The sequence below is a fragment of the Macadamia integrifolia genome, chromosome 8 (assembly GCF_013358625.1).
Source record: "Macadamia integrifolia cultivar HAES 741 chromosome 8, SCU_Mint_v3, whole genome shotgun sequence".
NCBI lineage: Eukaryota > Viridiplantae > Streptophyta > Magnoliopsida > Proteales > Proteaceae > Macadamia > Macadamia integrifolia.
This window is the reverse complement of record NC_056564.1, coordinates 5,045,880-5,070,037: the sequence shown is the minus strand read 5'-3', so window position 1 is coordinate 5,070,037 and position 24,158 is coordinate 5,045,880. Positions and strand designations below refer to the sequence as shown.

Sequence of the window (24,158 nt, the reverse complement as noted above, 5' to 3'; positions counted from 1 at the left end):
AAAAAAAAAAAAAAAAACAATGGTTAGGGCGAATTGCGGATGTGTGGATAGGTATATTGGCATTGTGGAAATATTTTCCCCTTTATACTTATGACATTTTAAATCTAAAAAAGTTTTGTTTCTTATGAGGAAGGGTTCTTTGAACCTACAATATTTTTCGCGCCCACTCATAATAAAATTTGGAAAAAGACTACCTGCTTGTGTAACCCTGTGCTCTAACACATGAACTCGTGGAATTATCGCCTTGCAATCTCATCCATATGTGTATGCTCTCATTGGCCCCACGCAAGTGCAAGCGGGAGCCACGCGACCAAGTATCCATCTCTTGCCCTAAACAAAAACAAACTCTTATATAGGTAACTATTGGTTGAGAGACATTTTTTTCATTTCTTTTTTTTTTTTGGTAAAACAGAATTTAAATTGTGCACTAACTTTGAATTGTCCGGAAGAGGCTCAGTAAGTGAGGGCACATCCATCATTTCAAGCCACATCGAAGACTGATCTGGTCAAACCAAAGAACTCCATCGCAGGAAGTTACCAGGGGACAGGTTTTGGGATTATATTGGTGATGGGAATATTAACTTCTCCTTCAAACAGTGTCTGTAAGTTACAATTAAACAGTAGTAGTGTTCAGGTTGATTTTTAGTAACTGGAAGTGCCAGAATGGATAAACCATTGTAGTATGAATGTATGAATACAAGTAGTACTCTCAAAAAGTATATTACAGAAACAAAATCCATTCATCAATCAACCAGGGATTACTCTGATCTTGGATTTAGTTTCCTTGCAAAAGAATTCTCAAAAAAAATATAAAAAAAAAATTGTAGGTGGGTTCCTGCCATTCTGGGAGTGTATGGGAGTGGGACAGGGAGCGATTGTTCCACTTATGCCCTACAAATCCGTTGCCTTCTCTGGTATTTCATCAGCTGAAGGACCCAGCTCTGGGTTTTTGTCTATAGATTCTTTTCCCTTCATGTCGATGGCGCATTCTCTCTCATCAGATTTCATCTCCAAGGCGCATTCTTTCTCCTCAGATTTCATTTCCTGAAAATGGTAACAAATTTGTTTATTTTAAATCTCAAATTCTCAATAACAGAAAGCAAAAGGTAATAACTTGTCTCTCATTTTGGGAGCAAAACAGAGCTGATGAAAAAGCTTGCCTGTGAATGCGATTGAACTTCCTTGAGCTTCTTTTCTTGTTCCTTTTCTCTGAGCGATTGAATAGGAGTGATTCTCTGGCCGTAGAGTTCGATAAAATCATGATCTATTTACTCAAATTAAGAAAAAAATATAATTTTTTGAGTAAAATTTTCTCTCACCATACAGGTAGACTGGAGTTTCTTCATTGCCAGCAGCTTTTCGACCATTACCTCGAGCTGCTTCTGTGCTTCACCTCTCCTTTGGAGTTCCAACATATTCATCTCCAACACAAGATCCTTCTCTCTTAATTTCTTCTGTGTCTTTTCCTTGTCAAATCTCAACCGTTCCAGCTTCTTCCGGATCGCACTCAATTCCTCTGCAAGAGAGGTATCAAAAGATCCGATATTGGGTGGCGTCGCGGTGATCAACCGGTTCTCCTTATCCGAATCGCCTGCCAACGAGATCTCGATCTCGGTACATTTAGGCTTGGGATTCTTCTTCACCTGATCATCAATTGGATCCACCAGAAAATTCCTCGGCTGCAAAGGCTTCCGGCTGATTTTCTGCCGGAAATTCCGATTCCCGACTGCCGGAGATTGACAGGATAACAAAAGCCCTTCCATGATGAGTGCAAAGTGCAACTGTTACCTCTTGGGAGTTGGGAGTTGAGACTTAACAGTCTAAAGTAAAGAACTGACGTTTGAATTTGAATAGGAGCAGCGGCAAGTGGCAACGGCTACTTATTTTACTTATTTATTTTCGAGTTTCCGCAATTCACGGACAATAACTCCCTAAACCCTAGATTCTCTTGAAATCGAAATTACGATTATAGCCTCGTAGGAGAGTACTTAATTGCGTACGCATCCTGGTGGGCCCGTATACTGTTTCAGAAATTGTCCGTGACTGATTAGATGACTACGATTGGATCTTTGGAACTGACAGATCGATTTTCCATGCCTACTTTTGCAGGGTTTTAATGAAAGTTGCAGGAATCGGGTGAACCGATGGGATAGAAATCAGGTCGGATCAGATCACCCGATCCATCTGCACTGCCAAGAATACGAAAAAACACGGAATTGGGATGGCCGTTTAGATTGATCCTGATCCGGATCCGAATTTTGAAATAGATGGTTCTAACATTTCGCAAGAGAATCACTTAACCTGCATTTGGTAGTCATTTAGTTTTAAAAACCACATTTCATATGAAAAACAGAACGTTCAATTTCAATGTTAGAAAGAAAAAAAATTAATGTTTGATGAGCCTGTTTTAGGAATAGTTACCTTAGTTTTCTCATTTTTTGTATTTGAAATGGAACCGAAATAATAGAACAGAGTTTCGTCATTTTGCAATTCTTACATTTTTTTCCCTTTATGTTAAAAAAATAAAAAAAATAAAAAACAACAAGTTGACACTAAAAGTTGTGTTTGGTAATGGCTTTTCATGTCAAAAATAAAAATTTCAGTTTCTGTGTTAAAATATATATATATATTTTTTTTAACTTTTTATTTAAAAAAATACAAAACACACTATAAACACATCAAACGCTTTATTCCATTTTTTTGTTTTCATAGAACGAAAAAACTTTAGAAACATTTTTCTAAAATATTACTAAACACAGTATAAACGTTTTGAATAAAACGTCAGAAACGTTTTTTTAATGACTATTAAAAGCAACTTTGCTTGATTTTCAATTTTAAGTCCAAAAATCCCAGAATTTTCGGGACGGATTCAACAATTTCGTTTTTGGAAATTCCCAAAATCCAAAATTTTCAAACAAATCCGTGATTGTGGGAGAAGAAATCCAACTATGACACGCTGAACAAGTCAAAGTTAAAACATCACTTTAAGCAATAATAGAGATTACAAGATTACAAGATTACAATATTACCAAGAGATTGCAGAAGGATTCATGTAAAAGGAAGGACTGATTATGAAAATTATAATAAATGCACGCACCATTACAAATTAACCATAGACTTTAACAAAGTTGGAAGCTAGTAAGAACATTTAACCGAGAGCGTTGCGTTGTTTGAGAGCTTGGAAGACTCGAGAACTCTTGTCGAAGATAAGGGCTCTTCGATTATAATCGGTGGGGTTTCTCCCTGGGTCGCTCCCAAGGATGGCTTCTTCTTCCAAGTATTCCATCATCTCCACTATTCCTTTCTTCTTCTCTCCGTACATCTTTTCTTCTTTCTCTTCCTCATCAAATCCCAGCTCCATCCATTCCTCTGCTTTCATCTCCCTATCTTCTTCAGCTCCTTCTTCTATTACCAATCCTGATTCCAGTATTTGTTTGGATGATGCCACTGGAGCTATGGATTTAGGTAATCCCAATCTCGTTCCATTTTGGAAAGAGAAAGATCGAGTTGGTCTGGAAAATGTTGAAACTGAAGCTTTAGTAATGGGAGGGAGATTGAGGCGGCGGGTGGTGAGGGTTTGAATATGATGGAGTTGAAGCTGGGTCTGAGCTTCCATGGCTTGTAGTTGCAGAAACTGAGGCATTAGAGGGGTCTAGTATCCAATTGGAGGTAGGAGCAGTCTGAGACTCTGAGCAGATACAAGTAGCCAACTAGGGCTTGGGATGGATTGGAGACTTGGAGTTGGGCAGGGCCTTATATAAGGGTGGGGGGTGGTGTGGAGCTGCGGAGGCGAAAGGGACTTCTTAATTTTTATCTGAAAGTGAAAGCTAAGTTACACGTGGCACCTTGTAAACATGCCACGTAAATAAGAGAGGCCGATGTTGCCAGTAGGCAGAGCACGCTAGGGCACGCGCTTGAAAGAAGAAATTGCCACGTCGTCTATGATTCTTTTATAATAAAAAATATTATCTTATAGAGATCATAGTCATGTGAATTGCATTACGCAACTAAAAACACGATTATCTGAAGTAATATAGTCAATGGTCAAACATCTTGCCCTTTGGGGATCGTTGGTTCAGAATCTTCAGATTTATCTCACTCCCACGGTGCGGTTGCAGCATGATTTATGAGATATAGAAAGATAGCAAGGTCATTTCATGTGTAGAAAATAGATAGAGAGAAGGTGTTAGCATATTCTCCGGTGGTGCACCAGTGTGGGGGCCATTGGAAGGGCACTTAGAAGCATCAACAGGGTCAGCATTTCCTTTCATAGGGGTGGGGTGATCGTTTTGCCGGCCTTTGTGTTTAGATGCAACCCTTACAATCCTAGATAGAAAACAGTCCCTTACATATTATATGTAAAACATAAGTTTTTGACCTAAACTCTGGTGGGCAAACAAAGTCGTATTAATAATTGAGAAGATGAATATATATCAACCTTCTTAACTCTTAAGTCACAACTCATAATCCGAAATGGTTTCTACTGTCATAGTGACTTTGATTTTGTTTTCTTGAATTTTTCTTAAAGGGTGCTCCACTCTAAACGTCATCCTTATTATGATAGGGAGATATAGATAATAATAGACTAAATATAATATGAGTAACTTATAGATTATGATAGACTAATTGTAATATGAAAAGTGTTCTCCGTATAGGATTGTGGTCTACGTTAGCATGCATTATATTTCTCTCTAATCCCCTAATACTAGGCAGTGATGCCATTTCATAGGAAAGAAGAGGGGGGGGGGGGAATAGACACCTATGAGTGCTGGTGTAGATCGTGCTCGTAGGTTGAAAATGTTCTCCCTTGTAATACATAATGTGTCTAGATCTGAGCAAACAGCATAGGAAAGCACACTAATAAGATGCAACATAACAATATCATCCATTAGAGGGCAGCGAAAGAAGTTTTAGCATACTCAATTTTAATGGCTCAGATAACCTTTGCATTTATAATAAATATTTGATATCCAACCTGTATCTGGCAAAATCAGTCAATCACGGAGAGTATTCAAGAAGAAACAGTTTTCTTAAATTTGAAGAATTGTCTGCGCTTGTCACATGATTTGATTTAAGATCTTTTAAACTCAATTTGGGAAGGATTTAAAGTTCTTTTAAAAGAAAGATCAAAGAAAATGGTGTGACATAAGTTCTCTCTTTAATGGGGTAATTTGTCGTAGTGTGTGTCTCTTCTTTTCAACAGGGGCGGGCGGGGAGGACATTCATTGTTCCTTGATCTACTAGGTTCCTCTTTTCCTAACTTGATTGAGATTGATTCATTGTATTCCACGCATTTCAATCCATTTTCCTATAGTTGTCGCCATTGACTTATAGTGATGCTCCTACTGGGTGGTCAAGATAGGATGGCTGATGATATGAGAGAGAATTATTTGATCAATTATTTGCCACTTGGCACTAAATTTTATTATTTTTTGTTTCTCATGGAAAGTCAAACTTGGTATCGTGCGGCAATTCATAAAACTTCCAATTCATCCTAGCCATCTAGACAACCCAAACAAGGGCAAGCTAACCAAATTATTGGCTCGTTTTGATCCCATCTGAATTGACCCAGTGCCTTCATCCAATGGAGTGTCTGTAGTGGACTCTTCACGTTCCCCATCTAACACCAATAGTTAGTTTGAATACCAAAGAAGATCAGATCAATGTTTCTTTTTGTAAAAGAATGGACCCTTCCAAGAGGATAAGATCAATGTTCTTTTCCATATCCAACTTCAAATCTCTGTTGAGAGCAAGGATTTAGTTTTCGGTATCAGTATCGGTATTGATATTGGTCTCTGTTAATATGATTCGGATCAAATTTGATCAATTGGTATGGATCAATTTTGCCTTTGCTTTTCACAAAAAATACATATCTTTTATTATTTTACCCTTTAGCTAATACTGATCAATCAGATATCGATATTGGTCTTAGCCGATCGATGTCAATTTAATATGACTGATACAACCAATCCGATACCATTACTTAGAATCATGCTTGAGAGTCATTGTTTAGGGAAGGGAATGACGAAGAGTTAAAAGAGAATTGGCCTAAAAAAATGGAGCCTTAATGAGAGGAACCAGCAGTTTTCCCATAACTAGTAAAAAACAACAGTTCCATGGGGAGTCAATATGACTTGTTCTGATTCTTGTGTGTTTTTTCACAAAGGCAAGTCTTCATGACTCATAATTAAGATTTTCATTTCTTGTTTTATCCGAGTTAAAAAGCACACATAAGTGTGTAAAATTGACATTATAACGTAATGATAAATTGCTTACAAAATATTTTGAAATCTCTTGTTAAAACCTCAACTTACAAAACTTACTAGGATTAAAGTAAGAGATGATCAAAATTAGGTTACAATTTTTCAGATCACATTTAGTTACAACAAGATGTACTTCTTTATGAGACATGGAGATGTTCATGCAAAGTGATGATAAAAAGGATTTCGAAATTTCTTTTAAAAACACATTTTTATTCACCCAAAAGTTCTCCCCAATTCACGAAAATAGAAACGTGTGAAAATATACCAATGTTGAAAACGTTGTCAAGCGCACCCTAAAATGATCTACTATGCCAACTAGTTCAGAGCACATCCAGTGGTTGGGTCACACTTGGGATGCATACCCGGGTGCTATCAATTGTCGGGTGAGTGATGGAGAGGATCTTGTCTAATTTTCTAGGGACCTTGAATACACATAGTTCTATGGATCCATACATCTCAATCGGAAAAGAATCAATAAAAATGAAATAATTGGAATGAACAAATGTATCCATACATCTCAACCAAAAAAATATCAACAAAAATGAAATAAATAGAATTCATCGATATCTTTCTTGAAAAAAGAAAAAAAGGATCAATATTAGTTCTTCCAATGATGAGGGAAATCACTTCTATTTTCTATAATGGGTTACCAAATTGTTAGCTGGCATTATCGAACCTCAATTCTCAACATTGAAAGGACTTTTCACCATATAAGAAAAAAAAGGAAAAAATTGCCAAATTGTTAGATGGCCTTATCAATCTCCATCAAGTCCCTTAAGGAACCAAACCCCACATAACTGATGGCATCATAGCAGAGCATCACATTTTTTATCTAAGGGTGGTCCACTCAGACCTCCACTTTGCTCCAAGGTCTCTACTTGGTTGCAAGTAGTCATTTTTTTTATTGGTTCCACTCTGATACTAGACTGGACTAAGGGTGTCAAATCGGAATCAAAATCGAAAATCGAATTCAATTCCAAATCGAATATCTTGAATCGAACCAAATCGATTATAATATAATTACATCCTAGATTTGAAGTGAGTGTTTATAATTTGGTTCGGTTCAAATTTGGAGCTATGTCAAGAGCCGACAGTTCTAACCGAAACCAAACCAAATAACTTGATGTAACTTTTTTCCTTTTTATAAAACTAAACACTCGATGTAACTTAAATAGAAACCTGACATAATTGATTACTTAAATTGTCTTATAGAGTTATAATTATATTCTAAATTTAAAACCCTCTTTTGTTGGGGAAGACAACAACCTAATAAATGAGCATTTGTATGCATAGTAGAACCGAATTTTAAACTGGATACTGGAACCAAATAATAACCGAATATAAAACCTGAATAGGAATCGAAATGTACCAGAACCGGGTAGGTTCAGTACGAGTACCGATTTTTAGAATCGAGATGGAACCTGATCCAATTTTGGATCACACTAACACTCCTTGAACCAAAATCGAAACCGAATCGAATACATGATTTCGGACCAATTGACACCCTTAGACTGGATATTGTGCTAGGAGTAGAATTCAAAAATCTACTACTTTGATGCCACAAATTTGAACCTAAAGAGAACTCACCTCCAAAATTCAGATCATAACATATGAGAGCCCAAAGCCTTACATGAACCCCCATCCCATTAAGTCCCTTAGGAAAAAAATGGTGGTGGAAGGCAGAAGTAATTAACCTCAACGATAATTATTGAATTAAAAAAAAAGAATCGAATCAATTTTTTTCTTAAGTCAAGATGACATATTTTTTTTTTCCTAAGGATGAATATCTACTATCTAGTCCTGTGGATTCATACTGACCCCCATAATTATATGAATCGAATCATATCAGAGTTGAATCTGAATCATTCAATTTTCATTGAAAACAGTAAAAAACATTAAACACTTTTTAAGCGACCCCAAAGGTAAAAACGAGTTAAACTCCAAACCACATGCTTCCTAACCCTTGTCAACTTGACCCGCCCTTGGAGTTTCAAAGTCGATACCAAATAGACTGGGAGGTGAACCACAGCCAAGTCGATTTTCTATTGTGGTTTGGTGGAGTCGGTCTTTTCGATTAGATTTACCTAACCCTAAAAAACAAAAGGGTTTCTTCAGTAGAGGAGCGAGTTTGTTTCGCCCTGGTTCAAGAACTCTACAACTTTGGTCTGATCGAGGGTTTGCCTAGATTTTTTAAGTGCTGAGGGCCATTAACGAGAGTCCTGTGACAAAAGAGCCAGAGGAAGAAGGTAAGTAACAACAAAGGCAAACAATTCTATGGTTTATATTGTTTCTTCTCAGACTTATTTCGGCACCTGACAAGGGAAAAAAAAAAACAATTTTCTGTTGTATATAAAGTTTGACTTGCTTTGAGATGAAAAGCTGAAGCACTATACATCAAATACTTGATTGTTCATTCACTATTTTGTTGATGGGTTTGTAGTGGCTGGAACTTTTATATGCATAGATTGCATGCGGGCTGTTTGTAGAAAGGTCTGTTAGAATGCTTCAAATTGAAATTTAAGTTCAGATACTATTCTTGTATAATCCAATCAACGTGGATAGGATCTGCTACGTATTTAATTATTTTGTGGTGGTGGGAGTTTTCTTTTTGTATAATTGCACAAAAATTCAAATGGAAACATAAAATACTATACTAGCTTAGCCTTAGTTATGCTATTAAAACCATTTTTAATTTAACTTGAGCTCCAAACTATGGGGAAAAGAAATTCCCTCTCTCCCCTCTGTGAAATTAGGTATTTTCCTACATCTGGTTGGACCCCTTCTTCTTCTTGGGTTAAGATAAAAATGGAAAAAACAGTAGTTTCTCAACAACTAATTTTGCATAAATGGTGTATCTACATGCCATTTTCAGTACATGAAAGCCATATATAGGACCAGGATCCCCCCCCCCCCCAACTGCTCTTATTAATGGCTGATTTTATGGGAAATCAACTCCACTCTTTCGCAGAGAAACAATGGAGCGGGCTGAGCAGTAATCTCATATTGTAGGTTTCCAACGAGACAAACAGTCTTACTTGTAAACACTTCCCAAAACGATCATTCTAGAAAATCAGTAATTTACACCGAATGTGATTGTTGCAGATTTTGACCCGCGTAGAGGATCATGCATATTGATGATAATAACTATAATTGGATCGTGGCCATTTATTAACACTTTTAAGTCTTGTTCTATGGTAGAAGTGTGTCATATCTGACTCTTGTATTTATATACAATTTCACCTCCAGTTCTAGGGTTTGTTGTGTTGCATTCTGGAGTCTATAAATCAACTTATATCATGAAAGGAGGTCGGAAGAATCTGAAGAGAGCATCCACAGAAGAAATTCCAACCCTGCTCAAAGGCCAAAGCATAATGCAAGTTGTATCTCTCCGTGGTTCAAATCTCATTGAGGTGTGTTCTGTTCATAAGCTGTTTATTCCTTAATATGTGAGAGTTTGACATTTTCGTATATGTAACAATTACAAGGATACCTTGCCTATGTTACATCTATTTATGAGTTCTTCATTTATACCTCGGGGTCTCAAGTTTTAAAATTGAAACCTGTTAATGTCCAGTACACCCAAACAAATGTCAATTTATGGTGCAGAACCAATTTTAATAATGTTTATATTTTTCTTGTTCATTATTTTTTATAGGATTTATTTTCTTCAAGAATAACCAAGTGTGGCTTTTTGGTATATCTTTGGGGTATATGCTGCATTAGTATAAGCTTCTTTGAAACTGCTAGACTTAATCTCCTAGTGGTATTAGTCAAGTAGCCTCGTTTTTCCTCTGGTTATTTTGAATGAATGTAGGCACTTGGGAAGATTAAGTCTTAATATCATCTTTGAAAACCACTGATTTATCACTGTCAGAAGAAGTCGCAGAGAAAGAACAGTCAGTTTATGACTTTGTTTAGTTTATCTTTTGTGCTTTCATAATTTAAACTTTAATATCTTATTTATTACGGATTTCTTTAATTTCATTTGTTTATTTTTGTCTCCAAAGGTAATGGATGCAGCTGGGCAGAAATCATTGGCATTGTTTCCAGCCAAATTTCAAAAGAGTATGTGGATTAGACGAGGTTTGTGTTATATCAAGCATAGCATCCTACTTGAAGTATGATCCAATTTATTTGAATGTTCTTTCTTTATGTTAGACGTCTCACTTTTGCTCTCATTTCTCACATTGTATCTGCATTTTGTAAGATCCAATACAAGGATTAGCCCCTAACTTATGGCTTTTATCAACATGCTGTCAATACTCTAGTTTCAACCTTCCATGCCTGCTCCCGTCCCTTTCTTAATTTCTCTTTTTTTGAATGGATTGAGTGTTCTGGTTTTATGCATCTAAAATTGTTAAAAACATTTCCTCCTCCCCAACCCCAGTAGTTCATTCCCGTACACTCGGTCAGTTTGGTGTTCCAATTATTGTGGCATCTGTTTGCTTAGAAGAGTTATGGTAGATGGAACCTACAAGAACTATCAATTCCAGTCTTGGTTTCATCATGGCCAAACTGAAATATTTAAATCACTAAATTTTATACTGATTCCAACTTCCATGTATATCTGCGAATGGAGATTCTTCTAAATTCTTTGCATGCTGAAGCCTATAATATTACCTTTCCTTGCGACTAGAAAGCTGACTGAGGATGACACTTGAACGACCTTCTGTTCATTTGTCACCACATCCTACAAAGCATGGCACAGGGAATTCCTCCATTATTTTTCCTTCTGTTCAAATGCTAGCCCTTCCGTTTTATAAAAGGTATGAAGGTCACTCAGCATCATCAACACATTCAGGTTCCTCAATGATCCTGTCCATTGCTCAAATTTGAAGGGATAGTGGATTACCTAGTGTGGAACAGTCTTCATGCATCAACAGCAAAAGGGCAGCATTGGGAAGTCAGTACCACGGGTAATTACTGATTAGATGGTTCAAGGTACAGTGCTGTCCTTTATCGCTGTCAAAGTAATGTACTCTGGTCGGAAACACTTCCTCTCATACCAAATCAACAATAGAAAATTGTTTACTTAAGTCCTTCCTTGTGGAGCTTCAAAATGAGTTTTCGTGGGTGAACTTGGTGTGTGCCGGTTCGGGTATCTTTGACTAAAAGATTTGTAAATTTGACATGTAATAACTAGATGTTATTTAATTTCTGCAGGGAGCTTTGTTGTGGTGGATGAAAGTGCAAAGCAGAAGGCCCTTGAATCAGGCAGCAAGGTTGCATGCATGGTTGTGCAAGTTCTCTTTTATGAGCAAATTTGTGCACTACAGAAATCTACAGAGTGGTTTGTCTTCTTATCCCAACGTTACATGCTCCACTAGTTCAATAAATGACTTGATAAAATAGCATATAATCAAAGAACCTGATATGTTACCAATTTTGTCTCTACTCTTACCTCTTAGAAACATTACTAGCAAAGGAGAGGGATGAAGTTACTAAATAGGCTGAGATTTGTAGTTTCTGGCTCTTGACTCGCGGGTAAGAAATTGGATATTAAAGATGCACAAGCAAATTGTTGATGAAACTCCCAAATGGCATTTTCTTTTCACCGAATCTTTTTTTTTTCCAGGAGAGGCAATAAAATTTCAGGGTAGGAAACTTTATCTAGAATTTCTTTTAGATTCGAACTGTAGCTGATATGGAACTAGATTAGATGTTTTTAATTGCATACTCACATGAGCCCGTATCCTTGCCTTTCTATCAATCTCTAGTTATATCTGGTGTGAGATATTTAGCTGGAGAAATAACTAATCAAATTCTGTTCAGATAGTGTTATTCAATTTTTTTCTTCAACCATTCATACCATGGGGCTTGCTTGTAATTCTTAATGCAGGCCAGAAATTTTCAGAGCAGCAGGCACAGATGCAGATGCTTCAAATGGCTATATGCAAACACCCACCTCCAATCCTGGGGAGGAACTGAATTCAAGTGATAGTGAAGGTCTTGCACCACTGGAGGGTAATTTGAACAGAACCAGACCCATTGAGTTGTATTCTGATTCAGAATCAAATTCAGATGAAGAGTCTTAAACCATATAAATGGTCTATGAAGTTTGGACCACCTCTGTCATGGGAATTGCAATCCTTTATAATGGAAACTGTGAGGAGAATTGGGTTTTTTTCTTCCACCAGATGATCATCATATTATAAAGCAGAAGGTTTTCCTAACATCTTGATTAAAAGTATTATTAAAGATTTATAGGCACCAAGAGTCTTCATTGGTGAAGTTGAAGATAATTGGTTTTCTTCAGTTGGAATTTCTGTTATTTTCCAGAGAAAATGATTCCACTTTTCTGATTCATGAAGGAGGCGGAAAACGAAGGCAGTAAACACTTGATCAGCTCGAGGAAGTAAAATTCCATTAATGTGGCTTTTAAACCCCCTCTCTATTAACTAAAGTTAAAAAGCTTCAACCTAGCGTATGAAGCTCTGTATTTCAATTTTAAAATTTTTGATGAAGGCCAAAACTTAATTGATAGATATTGACATAAAATCTGAACTCTGTTCATATTGAAGTAGATCTTTCACAAACTTGAAGACGGACAAAATGTGCGATGCATGGTTGCCCCTCGTCCTTTCTTCCTCTCGGTCCCACCCATTTTGAAGAGCCCACCTAAGAGCTTAATTCTTTCTTCGATGTTCATAGTCAGGGATTAAAAATGAGGGAGTACTATCCTAGAGAAATTTATGCCATGTCTTGGACTAAAATGATGGCATTAGGTCACCAGTATTTGGCATCTGATCGGACAATATGGACAGAGGCTAAAATTGATATCTAACCGATACCATATTGGTAATTGGCTAATTCCACGGATTACAGATTGTAAAATGGTCACTTAAAAAAAATAAAAATTAAAAACAAGGATAAATTCATCTGATATGGGCTAATTTCATATTAATATCAACCGAGACCGATACCAGTAACGATTAAATTAAACCATGACCCCAACACTCGATGGACACCAAGAGGGGTGGGAACTCCATACGAGAAATCAATCATCTTCATAAGAATCCATCTTTCCTTTTTATTCTTTTCTGCTAGAAAAGCATCCATCTTTCCAACAAGCATTACCCATCCAGAGTAATATTAAGAACTTTACTGGAATCATATAGGCAGGACTTTTTGGATCACATAATCACAACCTTGAAGTTATGATATTTGATAGTTTGTTGTTCTGAAGGCACCATTTTGGATTTCTTCTGTAATTCTTTTAGCCATCACAATGTGCAAGATTTTTACCAAGAAAAAAAAAAAAAAACAATGTGCAAGATTTTGCATAACAAAAATGTCTCTGCTCACGAGATCTTAACTAAGAAGTGCACCTTTTGTTGCTTTGTTGCCCGGTGCAGACAATAGGTCATCATGTGCAATGTTTTTTGGCATGAAAAATAATTGTGAAAGCTTTCAAAAGATGAGTTTAGAATTTCAGAACAGAATAGGTTTGTTTAGTATCACTAAAGCTAGGAAAAAAAGATTTTCTTGACTACAAGTTAGGTTCATCAATCCTTTTTGGCCTGCTAAAGATCAGAAATTTTATATCCATAACAAAATATCATAAAGGTTGAGAATGCATCATATTTGCCACAAAAAATGCCATATAATTCAGCACTAACAGTGAAAAAGAGAGAGATTACGGTATAACAAAATTTGGTAATTTTCCTCCACGATAACCAATGTTCATTCACCAACCTGATATCCAAACTTCAGTTGTTAGCATAACTATCTACATAGAGCATGTCCAACAATAATTATAAAGAACTTAAAGCTTGCCAGTACGGTTGGAAGAACCAAAAAAGCAGATACCCAGGGCATGAGGGCTCCAGCCACTATAGAGTCTGTGGAGGGTCATAGACTCATAATGTATGCAGCCTTAACGCCACTTTGTAGAGAGGTTGTTTCCCGACTTGATCCTGAGACCTAGTGATCGCAACGGAGTAACCTTACTGTTGCAGCATTCCTGTTTCTTTTGATTCTTTCTTAAATTGGGCGTCAACTGACCTAGAACTCTTCTCAAGTGAAACTTAAAGATAGAAGCCCCAGAATCCCCTATTTCCTGTGAATATTTCTCCACCACGTAAAACCCAATGTAGACAAAATATGAAGCTATCTTCCCCCGAGCATTGTTAGAATCAGAGTGTTGCACTTCTTTTGATCCAAGGATAACCCTTACAACATTTTTTTGATCAATGCTGTTCTTAAGTGCAAGGTTTCCTAGCTCAAGCTTTTGATCCTTGGGTCGCTTATCTCCTTTCGTATACTTGCCTCCTTGACCACAATAAACCAAGGCATCAAGATCAGATGTGTCATTGTCGTAACACCCAGAAAAAACAATACTTGTGGCAATAAATTTTCCGTCTTTCTGCAAGTAATCTATGCCAGCCTCTAAGGGGTGATGAAGGCCAATGATTGAGAGCTCCACTCGGTACTGAAATTTATCACCAACTTCAACCCATGGGACAGAACCCAAGGTTGGTCCCACCGAGTTAACCCACATAGGTGTTATTTTTAGACGATTATAGGCTGCCATATCAATCCGATTGGTTGAATTTCCTTGCTCCTTCGACTTTTTTTGCTCTTCCTTTAAAATAATCCTAAACAGATTGAGAGCTTTAATGGCTCTGTCACGCGAAAAATTTGCAATTTCATCTGGATCTATGTAAACAACCTTTCCTTTAGGAGGCACTTTCATCTTTGTAGTTGGTCCTCCCAAATTTTCTTTTCTATGTTTCTTTTCGCTCAAAGCAGATAAAGACTTTCCCACCACCGTGGCTTTACGCTTCTTTACATTTATTTCCGTTCTACCCCTTGGGTGTTTCCCTTGTCTGCTGTGACTGTTTGAAGTGCCCATCAGAGAACGCCTGCAGGCATATCCACCATGAACTTGCTGAACTTTCTCTCCAACATGGTTGGATTCATTCCTGACTGTATTCTCAGAAGGCCTTGGCTCTGAAATGGTTCTTTCACAGCCAACAATACTGCCTTTTTCATAAGAAACATATTTCAGGTGCTCGTCTGCGATGATACTTTGAGCATTTCTTCCATAATCCAGAGGAAATGCTCTGGTGGCTGAGATTTCTCTACAGGGAAAAGATTTTGCTTTCAAAACATGAGCAAATGGTTGAAGTTGATATGAAGTCATCGACGGTTCTAAGGTGACTGGAGGAGCGGGAACTCTTGAGGACTGCAGTACCAAACCCCTCCTGGTTCAGGGTTCAAAGCTTGTGCACATCTAAACTAACTCAATCTGATCCAAATTCCTTGTATAACACTTCCACATGATTACAAGTTACCAATGCCCCTTCCTGCTCTGAAGTTCTCAACAATTCAGACTGACCATTTGAATTGTCATGAACAATCTCCAATGGCAACTTTCTAGATACTGCAGCGCTATAACTACCATTGTTTTGCAAACCCAATTCTTGCCACTAAGGTGCCTCCTCAGCTTTTCAACTTCCAATTCCAAGAAATGATTTAGGATTAGTAAAGATAGACTAATTTTAAGACAGTATAAACAAAAGAGAAACCTCTGCAGCAGAGAGACAGAAAAACAGATTCAACAGTTTGACAAACATCACATGAAAAAGGAAAACGAATTTGATTTCCCAAGAATCAGTATAAAACAGTGAGAAAAATCAACTCAACTCAACTCAACTCGGCCTCATCTCAACTAAATGGGGTCAGCAACAAGGATACTTTCTCACTGATCCACTCTATTCAAAGCCATACTTGTTATAAGACTTAAGTTATGCATGTCTTTCCTCACCACTCTCCTAGAGTAGTTTTAGGCCTACACTTGGCTCTTTTAGCTCAAAAAAAAAAAAAAAAAAAAAAAAGAAGAAGAAGAAGAACTCAGTGCCTCTTTTATCTCCTTCAATCTGAATCAAATCAGTCCTCCATACTGGAGCATCTAAGGGCCTTTGTTGCACGTGCCCATCACTTTGTGGAATCTCTCTATCATCAAACATCAATTTTCACCACCTCGGTATCAGTCTTATTGTTATTAAAGTTATACATCATATACTCTATTTTTGTTCTACTTGTTTTAAAACCTTTTGATTCCAAGGTCGATCCCCATAATTTAACTTGACATTTATCCTTGTATTTGTTTCATCTACCAAAACACTATCGTCAACGAAAAACATACACCAAAGGACCTAATCATGAATGTCTCTAGTCAATTCATCTATGAATAGCACAAACAAATACGAGCTTAAATCTGATCCTAGATGTAAACCAATTGTAATTGGGAATTCACTACCCTAACCTTCACAGTCCTTGCAATAGTCACCACACCATTATATATATATATATATATATATATATAACACCATTTACACATATTTACTTGAACACTTCTCTTATCTAACATTTGCCAAATTAACTCTCTCAAGGACTCTATGATAAGATTTTTCCAGGTCAATAAATATCATTTGGAGATAACATTCTGAATCATATTCTCTAAATCTGTCCATGAGTCTTCTAAGTAGATAAATAGCTTATGTAGTTGATATTCTTGACATAAACCCAAATTCGTCATCCGTAATATTAAATTCTTGTATCATGCAAGTTTAAATCACCCTCTCCCATATTTAACAACTTAGTCAGCCAAGATATCCCTAGATTCCTAAGCTTTCCACATATTCACTTGCACTAATATATCCATGTATTCTCAAAATTGCATCTTACTATTTCATCCAATCCTATTTGGGGTGCTAACACTAATTATATTAATAACATCTTTCTCCAAAACAAGCTTGATGGATATCCTATCAACAATTTATGTTAATATCCACAACATCAATTTTTAAATCTTTATCCACCACCATGCCACCCCACTTCTGTTATTTTTATCCCCAGTAAATCAAAGTTTATAAACTTTATAGTCACATAAATCCTTAACTTTTTTACCTTTCCATCTGGTCTCTTGAATACAAGCTATGTTGATTCTTCTTTCATTATATCTATCAGTTTTAGACTCTTTCTCGATAAATATAGAAAATAAATCGTAATGATGTAACGATTCAAGTAATCTGCAACTACATAGACAAAAATCATCTTCTGTTCAACATTTCAACTGCTTGACAAAGAAGAGAAACCTCGGCAGCAAAGAGAGTGAAAAACAGATTCAACAATTTGACAAAAATCACATGAGAAAGCATAACTGAAGATGATTCTCAAGAATCAGTGTGATACAGTTGGACAAATCAAGCAGATAAAATTAAATCATGAAAAAAAGAAAGATAGAAAAAGAAATTGTAAGGATGTAATAATTCAAGTAATCTGCAACTAAAGATTCAAAAAAATCATCTTCTGTTCAACACTTCCAACTGCTTGGCAAAGAAGAGAAACCTCCGCAGCAGAGATAGTGAAAAAACAATTTGACAAACATTATACATGAGAAAGCATAGATGAAGTTGATTCTCGAGAATCAGTGTGAATCAGTTGGAAAAAAAGAAAAAAAGAACAAAAAAAATCAGATAAAATCAAATCATGGAAAAAGAGACAAAAATCATCTTCTTCTTCAACTATTCAACTGCTTGGCAACTAAAGAGACGCCAAAATAAGAAATGAGGATGCTTATTCAAACAAGTCCTTCACGAAGAGCTTCTTGGACATTACAAACGAAGAACACAAATCCCAAATCCGGAAACGCAAACAGTAACTTAATCGCAAATAAAAGACAAATTGATTCACCACGTACGCTGCTGTTCTATACTTGAACTTGAACGAAGCATAACTGAAGTTGATTCTCAAGAAATTCAATATGACACGGTTAGAAAAATTAAGCAGATAAAATCGAATCATGAAACAATATACAAAAATTAAATCTTAAATATGTTATGATTCAAGTAATCTTCAACTAAAGAGACACAAAAAGCATCTTCTCCTCAACTATTCAACTGCTCGGAAACTAAAGAGACGCTAAGTTAAGGAATGAGGATGTTTATTCAAACAAATCCTTCGCAAAGATGTTCTGGAGACAGCAAACGAAGTAGCACAAATCCCGAATCTGGAGACGCAAACAGTAACTTACTTCATTACTCGCAAATGGAAGACGATTTGATTCACCACCTACCGCTGCTATTCTACTTCTACACTTGAACTTGGACGAAGCATAACTGAAATGGCTCTCAAGAATCAGAAAGATATAGTTAGAAAAATCAAACAGATAAAATCGAATCACAACAAAAATAATAAAAATAACTCGTGCAGATAAATCATTCAAGTAATGTTCAACTAAATAGTCACAAAAATCATCTTCTCTTCAACTATTCAACTGATTGGAAACTAAAAGAGACACTAAAACAAGAAATGAGGATGTTTATTCAAACAAATCCTTCGCGAAGAGGTTCATGGACACTGCAAACGAAGAACACAAACACCAAAATCTGGAAACGCGAACAGTAATTTACTTCATCACTCGCAAATGAAAGACGATTTGATCCACCACGTACCGCTGCTGTTCTATACTCGAACCCGGACGAACAATGGCGTCACGTCGGTGAACGGTGAAAAGAGAGGAGTGGAACGCCTTCACTGTAACTTCCCACTTTCCCACTTCCCAAGGCCCGGTGAGAACGGAAAACAGAAGATTTTTCTTTTAAAGCGGCACTGGCACAAGCCGAACGGCCGAAAATACACTCGTGAGTCGTGAGTCGTGAGTCGTGAATCGTTAACCGCCTTCTCCGAAGAGTCTTCCCTCGTACAGAATGTAGCAAATAAAATTATGCCATGTGGAAAGTCAAATGACGACAGTCTGGATCCCACCAAATCATAAATGTAATTTCCTTTTTCGGATAAGATAATCATAAATGTCCTTTCAATTTGAAAGTAATTGAAAATGCTAAAAAAAAGGGTCTCAAATAAGACCGGAAGGCTTTATTAAATGATTTTCTTCTTTGTTTTTTTTGGTCGAATGATTTTCTTCAAAATCCTTCTTTTTATCTCCATTAAATAAAATTTTAATGGGTGAGAATATACCTTATGATAGTACATATATATATATATATACACATACACACACCAGCGGTTATGGCTTAATGAGAGGACATACGTAAGCATCTTCAATACAAGCAGTGCGGTCTCTTCACACACATTATGTCCTGTCATGGGTGACCACAAGCTATGGGGTAATGTTCATTTGTTTATTTTTAAAATAAAACAAAAGGTAGAAATAAAATGACAATCTTGTTGTAATCAAGTCCATATCCCCGTAATGAGCAGTAAAGTACTGTGATCATTCGAGGGTTGAGAGCATATGGGCACATGTCCCAAGGGACTCCTAGCCACCTGATACTCACTACATCATGCAATGACTACAAATGATTTTCACACATTGTAATCTCTAACTTAAAAGGGGAAAAGAACTTGTTTTAATCCCTTTTTTTTTTTTTTTTATAAATAAAACCTTACAACTTATGGCAATAGTTTTCTTAACTAATAAATGGTTAAAGAGCGCTGCCTCCTGTTTTGCCGTACGCCCATATACATAGAAAAGTGGAGCCAGATGTCATAACTCGTCCACTTGAGGCCCACGAGCTTAGCTCGCCAACCCTTGGACTTAGGCCATTGGGCTAAGCAAGGCTAAGTTTCTAGAACTTTCTACTAAAGTGTAGAAAGTCTAGATACTTGTAGAAAGCCTCTTATCTAAACCCTTTTACATTAGTGAAGATGAAGTTTAGATATTTCTAAGGAAGTCTCTAGGAGAGGTTTCTAGACTTCTCCATGACTCTAGAATTCTTTTTTATAGAGGTAATGTTCTAGTCCCCTTAACTAGAAACTTCCTAATCATCGGATAGATGACACTTGTAAATATCTTAGCCATTCTTTGTAACTTAGTGTGCCTATAAATAGGGATGGCCTCATTTGGCCAATGCACCAAGCACATGAGTATGTAAATGTTATACTTCAAAGCTCTCAAGTGTAATACAAGTTCTTTCACTCAAACCCTCTTGTGTTCACTATTTCTCTTCCCAAGTCCATGAAGGAACATAGTAAGGTTGCCTTAGTGCTAGTGAGAGTGCTAGGTGCCAATGGAGTTGCTTAGAAAGGACTAAGGCTGTAACACAGAGCATGGGTGTATTTTCAGAACCCAGCTCCATATCCCCATGTGTGTGAGTGTAGGGCACAATAGGAGGTAGCAGTTCTTTTTATAAAAAATAAATTATGTGTATGTGCGCATGTGCTTTAAATCACCTATTTACCCCTGTATTAAATATTACATAAATACTTGGGCAAGAAAACCTTATCCACTTGCATAGTCACTCTACCAACATGTAGGCCAATGGAAGGCCGTGTGGAGGCATCTAAGTGGGGGAGTGTCGTCTTTTCACACCAGCCTATGTCTAGTGGTAGACAAGATTCTTTTCTACTAAATATTTTTTAGGGAGAAAGAACCCTGCCTTCTGGCTCATAGGTACACACCTATATATACACAAGAAGGCGAAAAGACCTTTCTTCCCCTACGTTGAAGATGTTCGTGTGCCCCTTCCTATTGGCTTCGTGCACTGATATAAGAGAGAGTTCTTTCTCCCATACTTTTAGGAATAAGATGGGAAGTGAGAAAGTAAGGTTATAACATGTTATTTACCACTTTGATAACAACAAATTATTCCTATTAATTAGTTTTTAAAATAAAAATGTAAAAATTTTGGCACCAACACATACGATGCATACGTGTGTTGCACCACGCCTGACCGTTGATATGCATAGTCAGGAAGGAACCGATTGATTGCACATAAAGTTATGCCATGAGGAGCAGATAAAGTTATGGAAGCTGGATGTTGGAAATTAAACCATTGGATATTTAGGAAATAGTATCCATTAATAAAATAATTGGGTGGGTTTGGACCTAACTGGAGGTGCTATGGGAAAGAACAATTTTTTTTCAGCAGATCGAGTCCCCCATTCCTCTACTTCCTCTCTGGCCGCCCTTCTTTGAGTTGGGATGCCATTTGGCCACCTTTGGGTTGCCATCTTGGTAGATCAATGGACTCTTAATAAGAATGAGTTAATTTATATAAGTTCCAATAAACAAAATTGCATTTGTTCACATATGCCCCAGTATGTTCCAACAGAAATACTTTATAGGAGTTGTCATAAAAGTAAAAGAAAGCATTATAGATCTAAAAATACCAGAAATTATTTCACAACAAAATGCAATAAATGGATGTTTTTCGAAAAAAAAAAAAAGTGTTATTTTGGTCGACGGTACATTTAAATTCTATTGAGGATGACGCCCTCATCGTATGACTAGATTTCTTACCTAACTCTACCATGCTAATACATTCTTTTATCATTTAAATTTTTTTATGAAAAAAAAAAAAAAATGAAACAGTGAATAAGTAACACATGCTTGAAAATTTATTTATTTTTTAGTAATTTTTTCCCAGTAATATCAGTACCTATCTTCTATCTCTGGAAATATCACAATTTTCCTTTTATTACTCTCATCCCCAAAATGACCTTCAGGTCAAATGATTTGGGTGGCTGGTTCTGGGTAGTATAGTGCATGGTTTTAAGTATTGATATTGTATAGGTTGTATAGACCGTGATGTATCAGTATTGGCTGAGACCAAGACCGATATCAATACTTGATCTATCTAGATCGGTTACCTATATCGTTTCAAGAGTAAAACAATAAAAAATATAATTTTTTTAAAAAGTAAAGGCAAAAGTGACCGACGCACATAGCTCCGAATTAGTATCGGATCATTATTGACAAATCCATGGACAATAGTGTCGGATCATTATTGATATTGATACTGATACTAATACTAATACTGACTCGGATACCTAAATCCATGGACAATAGTGTCCCCCCCCCCCTCTCATTCCATACATTTCTAAATTTTACAATTTAATAAAATAATTGATCTCACTTACCATCACAGCAAATTCAGGCAACAAGGAGAACAAATGTAAGTAATACAAGCTTCAGATTAATTAGAACAATAATTTAACCATGGCTTCATTTGTAAACAAGCTTTCATTAGGGTGAGTACTTGAAAGCACTATAATGGCAAGCACATTATGTAAATTACATAAATGAGTTTGCCTGTGATTGATGAATTCTATTAATGGAATTCCATACAAGAAATCAATCATCTTTATATGGTAAGTGCCATGGGCTGTCCAACCATTTGAACTAAATCACATTAGTAACCATAAAAATAAAAAAAAATTCCCCTTAATTGATCAACCCAAAGATTCCATCTTTCTATGAAGCATTACCTATCCAGAGTAATATTGAGAACTTAACTGGTATATCATATAAGCTGGCCTTTTTGTATAACATAATCACAATCTTGAAGCCATGATACTTGATAGTCAAAAGCACCCTTTTGAATTTCTTATGTAATTCTTTTAGCCTTCACAATGTGTAAGGTTTTGCACAGCATAAATGTTTGAACTCTTATTAATGATCTTAGCTCAAAGTACGTATTTTTTGTTGTTGTTAATTGAAGGACATTTTCCTTCCTTGTTGGGAAAGAATTTTTCTGGCGGAAACCCAATTGCGTAGCGGAAGGAATCGGATTAGGATGTCTTGCGTTCAAAATCACTGTACAAAAATTAACTACATAGGAATGAAACAGTTTACCTTAGAACCACAATTGAAGTTCCTCCTCCAGATAATAGTTCTTCCACACTTGAGCAATCGTAGGGATCAATCTCAACACTTTGAAACTATAATCCATGTTCAATTGAAGAAGAACAATCCACCATTAAAGTTTTCTCCTTCACACACACTCACTCACAAATGAGAAAAGGAAGGGAGTGAGAAAACATGGGAGAGAAGAGAGGAAGTTCTAAAAAAATATATCCTTCTCCTTGTCCCTTACATAATAAAACCCATTTTAGGGTTTCTCCTCTAGTCAAACTTTTGTTTCCTAAACAAAGAAAACCAAATCTTGATGGTAGAGAACAGTTTTCAAAATTGAACAACTACTTTGCTTCTAAAGTAGGAAGATGTAGAATCTATAAAGGATTGTTATCTTTCTTATTATGGGTGACAAATATAATCAAATTATATTTTATACACTACCATAAACAAAAAGATAATTAACTATTTAATACTCTCAAATCTTGTCATGCAATATTAACTATTTAATTTGCACATAAGACTTTCCACTTTTTCCATATCCCATAATGAGCTATAAGGCATGTAATTTAATACTGCCTAACCCCAACTCATTGTACATGTCTGTTTCAGAGATTCCGTGAACATGATCGGACCCCAACAAATATTTCAAATAAAATTTAATAAATAATATATATATTTTTATATTAAAAAATAACTTTGTAAACAATTTACAAAAACGACATTGGTACTGGATTTTTATCCGATCAAGCACAAACATTCTCTCACCTCGATATTCCACAATTAATGATAGTGGATCTCATGTTGCCGATCTCTTTTATTAACAATGTGGGACCACGTGTCCAACATACTAGTATATAGTCCGTTGGACGTCAACCATTGGTTTACCAAAACATGTGATACAACACTACAACAAATAGGATCTCTCAAGTCAAAGGTCAAATGACGGGTACGAATCTCGTCTTCACACAACTGACAGTAACACATGCGAGATTCTTACTAGATTCTTTTCTATACACACACAATATGTGTACTTACATTTATGTACCGAAATCACATCCCCAGTAACATACAATGTAACGACCATATGAACAGGATGTCCGGTCCTATCCCTAGCCAAGAATGATTTTGGGTGAAAACCCATGGAACAACTTACAAGCCCAATAAATAAATGTCATGCATAAATGAAAATAAACAATCTTATTAATAAACCGGGTTTGATGGACATACATATCCAACATTTGCATAATTGCTCTCCCGCATTCAGGTCATCATGTGTAATAAGTTCT

At 36.3% G+C, this 24,158-nt stretch overlaps 4 protein-coding genes across 6 annotated transcripts; 1 reads left to right on the top strand and 3 right to left on the bottom strand.

Moving 5' to 3' along the window:
- Positions 1-639: 639 nt before the first annotated feature.
- Positions 640-1,883, bottom strand: LOC122087421. The gene is made up of 3 exons (XM_042656553.1): positions 1,320-1,883; positions 1,161-1,235; positions 640-1,044 (listed from the first exon to the last, which is right to left on the bottom strand). The coding sequence occupies exons 1-3, from the start codon at positions 1,761-1,763 to the stop codon at positions 892-894; spliced, it is 672 nt and encodes a 223-aa protein (XP_042512487.1). The 5' UTR covers positions 1,764-1,883; the 3' UTR covers positions 640-891.
- A 1,080-nt stretch (positions 1,884-2,963) lies between these two features.
- LOC122086348 lies at positions 2,964-3,723 on the bottom strand. Its single transcript, XM_042655112.1, has one exon. It carries the CDS (start codon positions 3,641-3,643, stop codon positions 3,149-3,151), a length of 495 nt encoding a protein of 164 aa, XP_042511046.1. The 5' UTR covers positions 3,644-3,723; the 3' UTR covers positions 2,964-3,148.
- Positions 3,724-8,304: 4,581 nt separating this feature from the next.
- LOC122085904 (probable RNA-binding protein EIF1AD) lies at positions 8,305-12,436 on the top strand. The gene is made up of 5 exons (XM_042654514.1): positions 8,305-8,509; positions 9,510-9,673; positions 10,271-10,346; positions 11,427-11,553; positions 12,103-12,436. Exons 2-5 carry the CDS (start codon positions 9,560-9,562, stop codon positions 12,296-12,298), a joined length of 513 nt encoding a protein of 170 aa, XP_042510448.1. The 5' UTR covers positions 8,305-8,509; positions 9,510-9,559; the 3' UTR covers positions 12,299-12,436.
- A 1,471-nt stretch (positions 12,437-13,907) lies between these two features.
- LOC122085937 (histone-lysine N-methyltransferase, H3 lysine-9 specific SUVH6-like) lies at positions 13,908-18,843 on the bottom strand. Of its 3 annotated transcripts, none has more exons than XM_042654563.1 (3): positions 18,725-18,843; positions 18,304-18,388; positions 13,908-15,719 (listed from the first exon to the last, which is right to left on the bottom strand). In XM_042654563.1, the coding sequence occupies exon 3, from the start codon at positions 15,406-15,408 to the stop codon at positions 14,140-14,142; it is 1,269 nt and encodes a 422-aa protein (XP_042510497.1). In that variant the 5' UTR covers positions 15,409-15,719; positions 18,304-18,388; positions 18,725-18,843; the 3' UTR covers positions 13,908-14,139. The 3 variants fall into 3 exon arrangements, 2 of the variants coding, with proteins under 2 accessions (XP_042510497.1, XP_042510498.1); XM_042654564.1 differs by having other exon boundaries at positions 18,683-18,837; XR_006142283.1 differs by lacking the exon at positions 13,908-15,719 and adding an exon at positions 17,935-18,006.
- Positions 18,844-24,158: the final 5,315 nt, after the last annotated feature.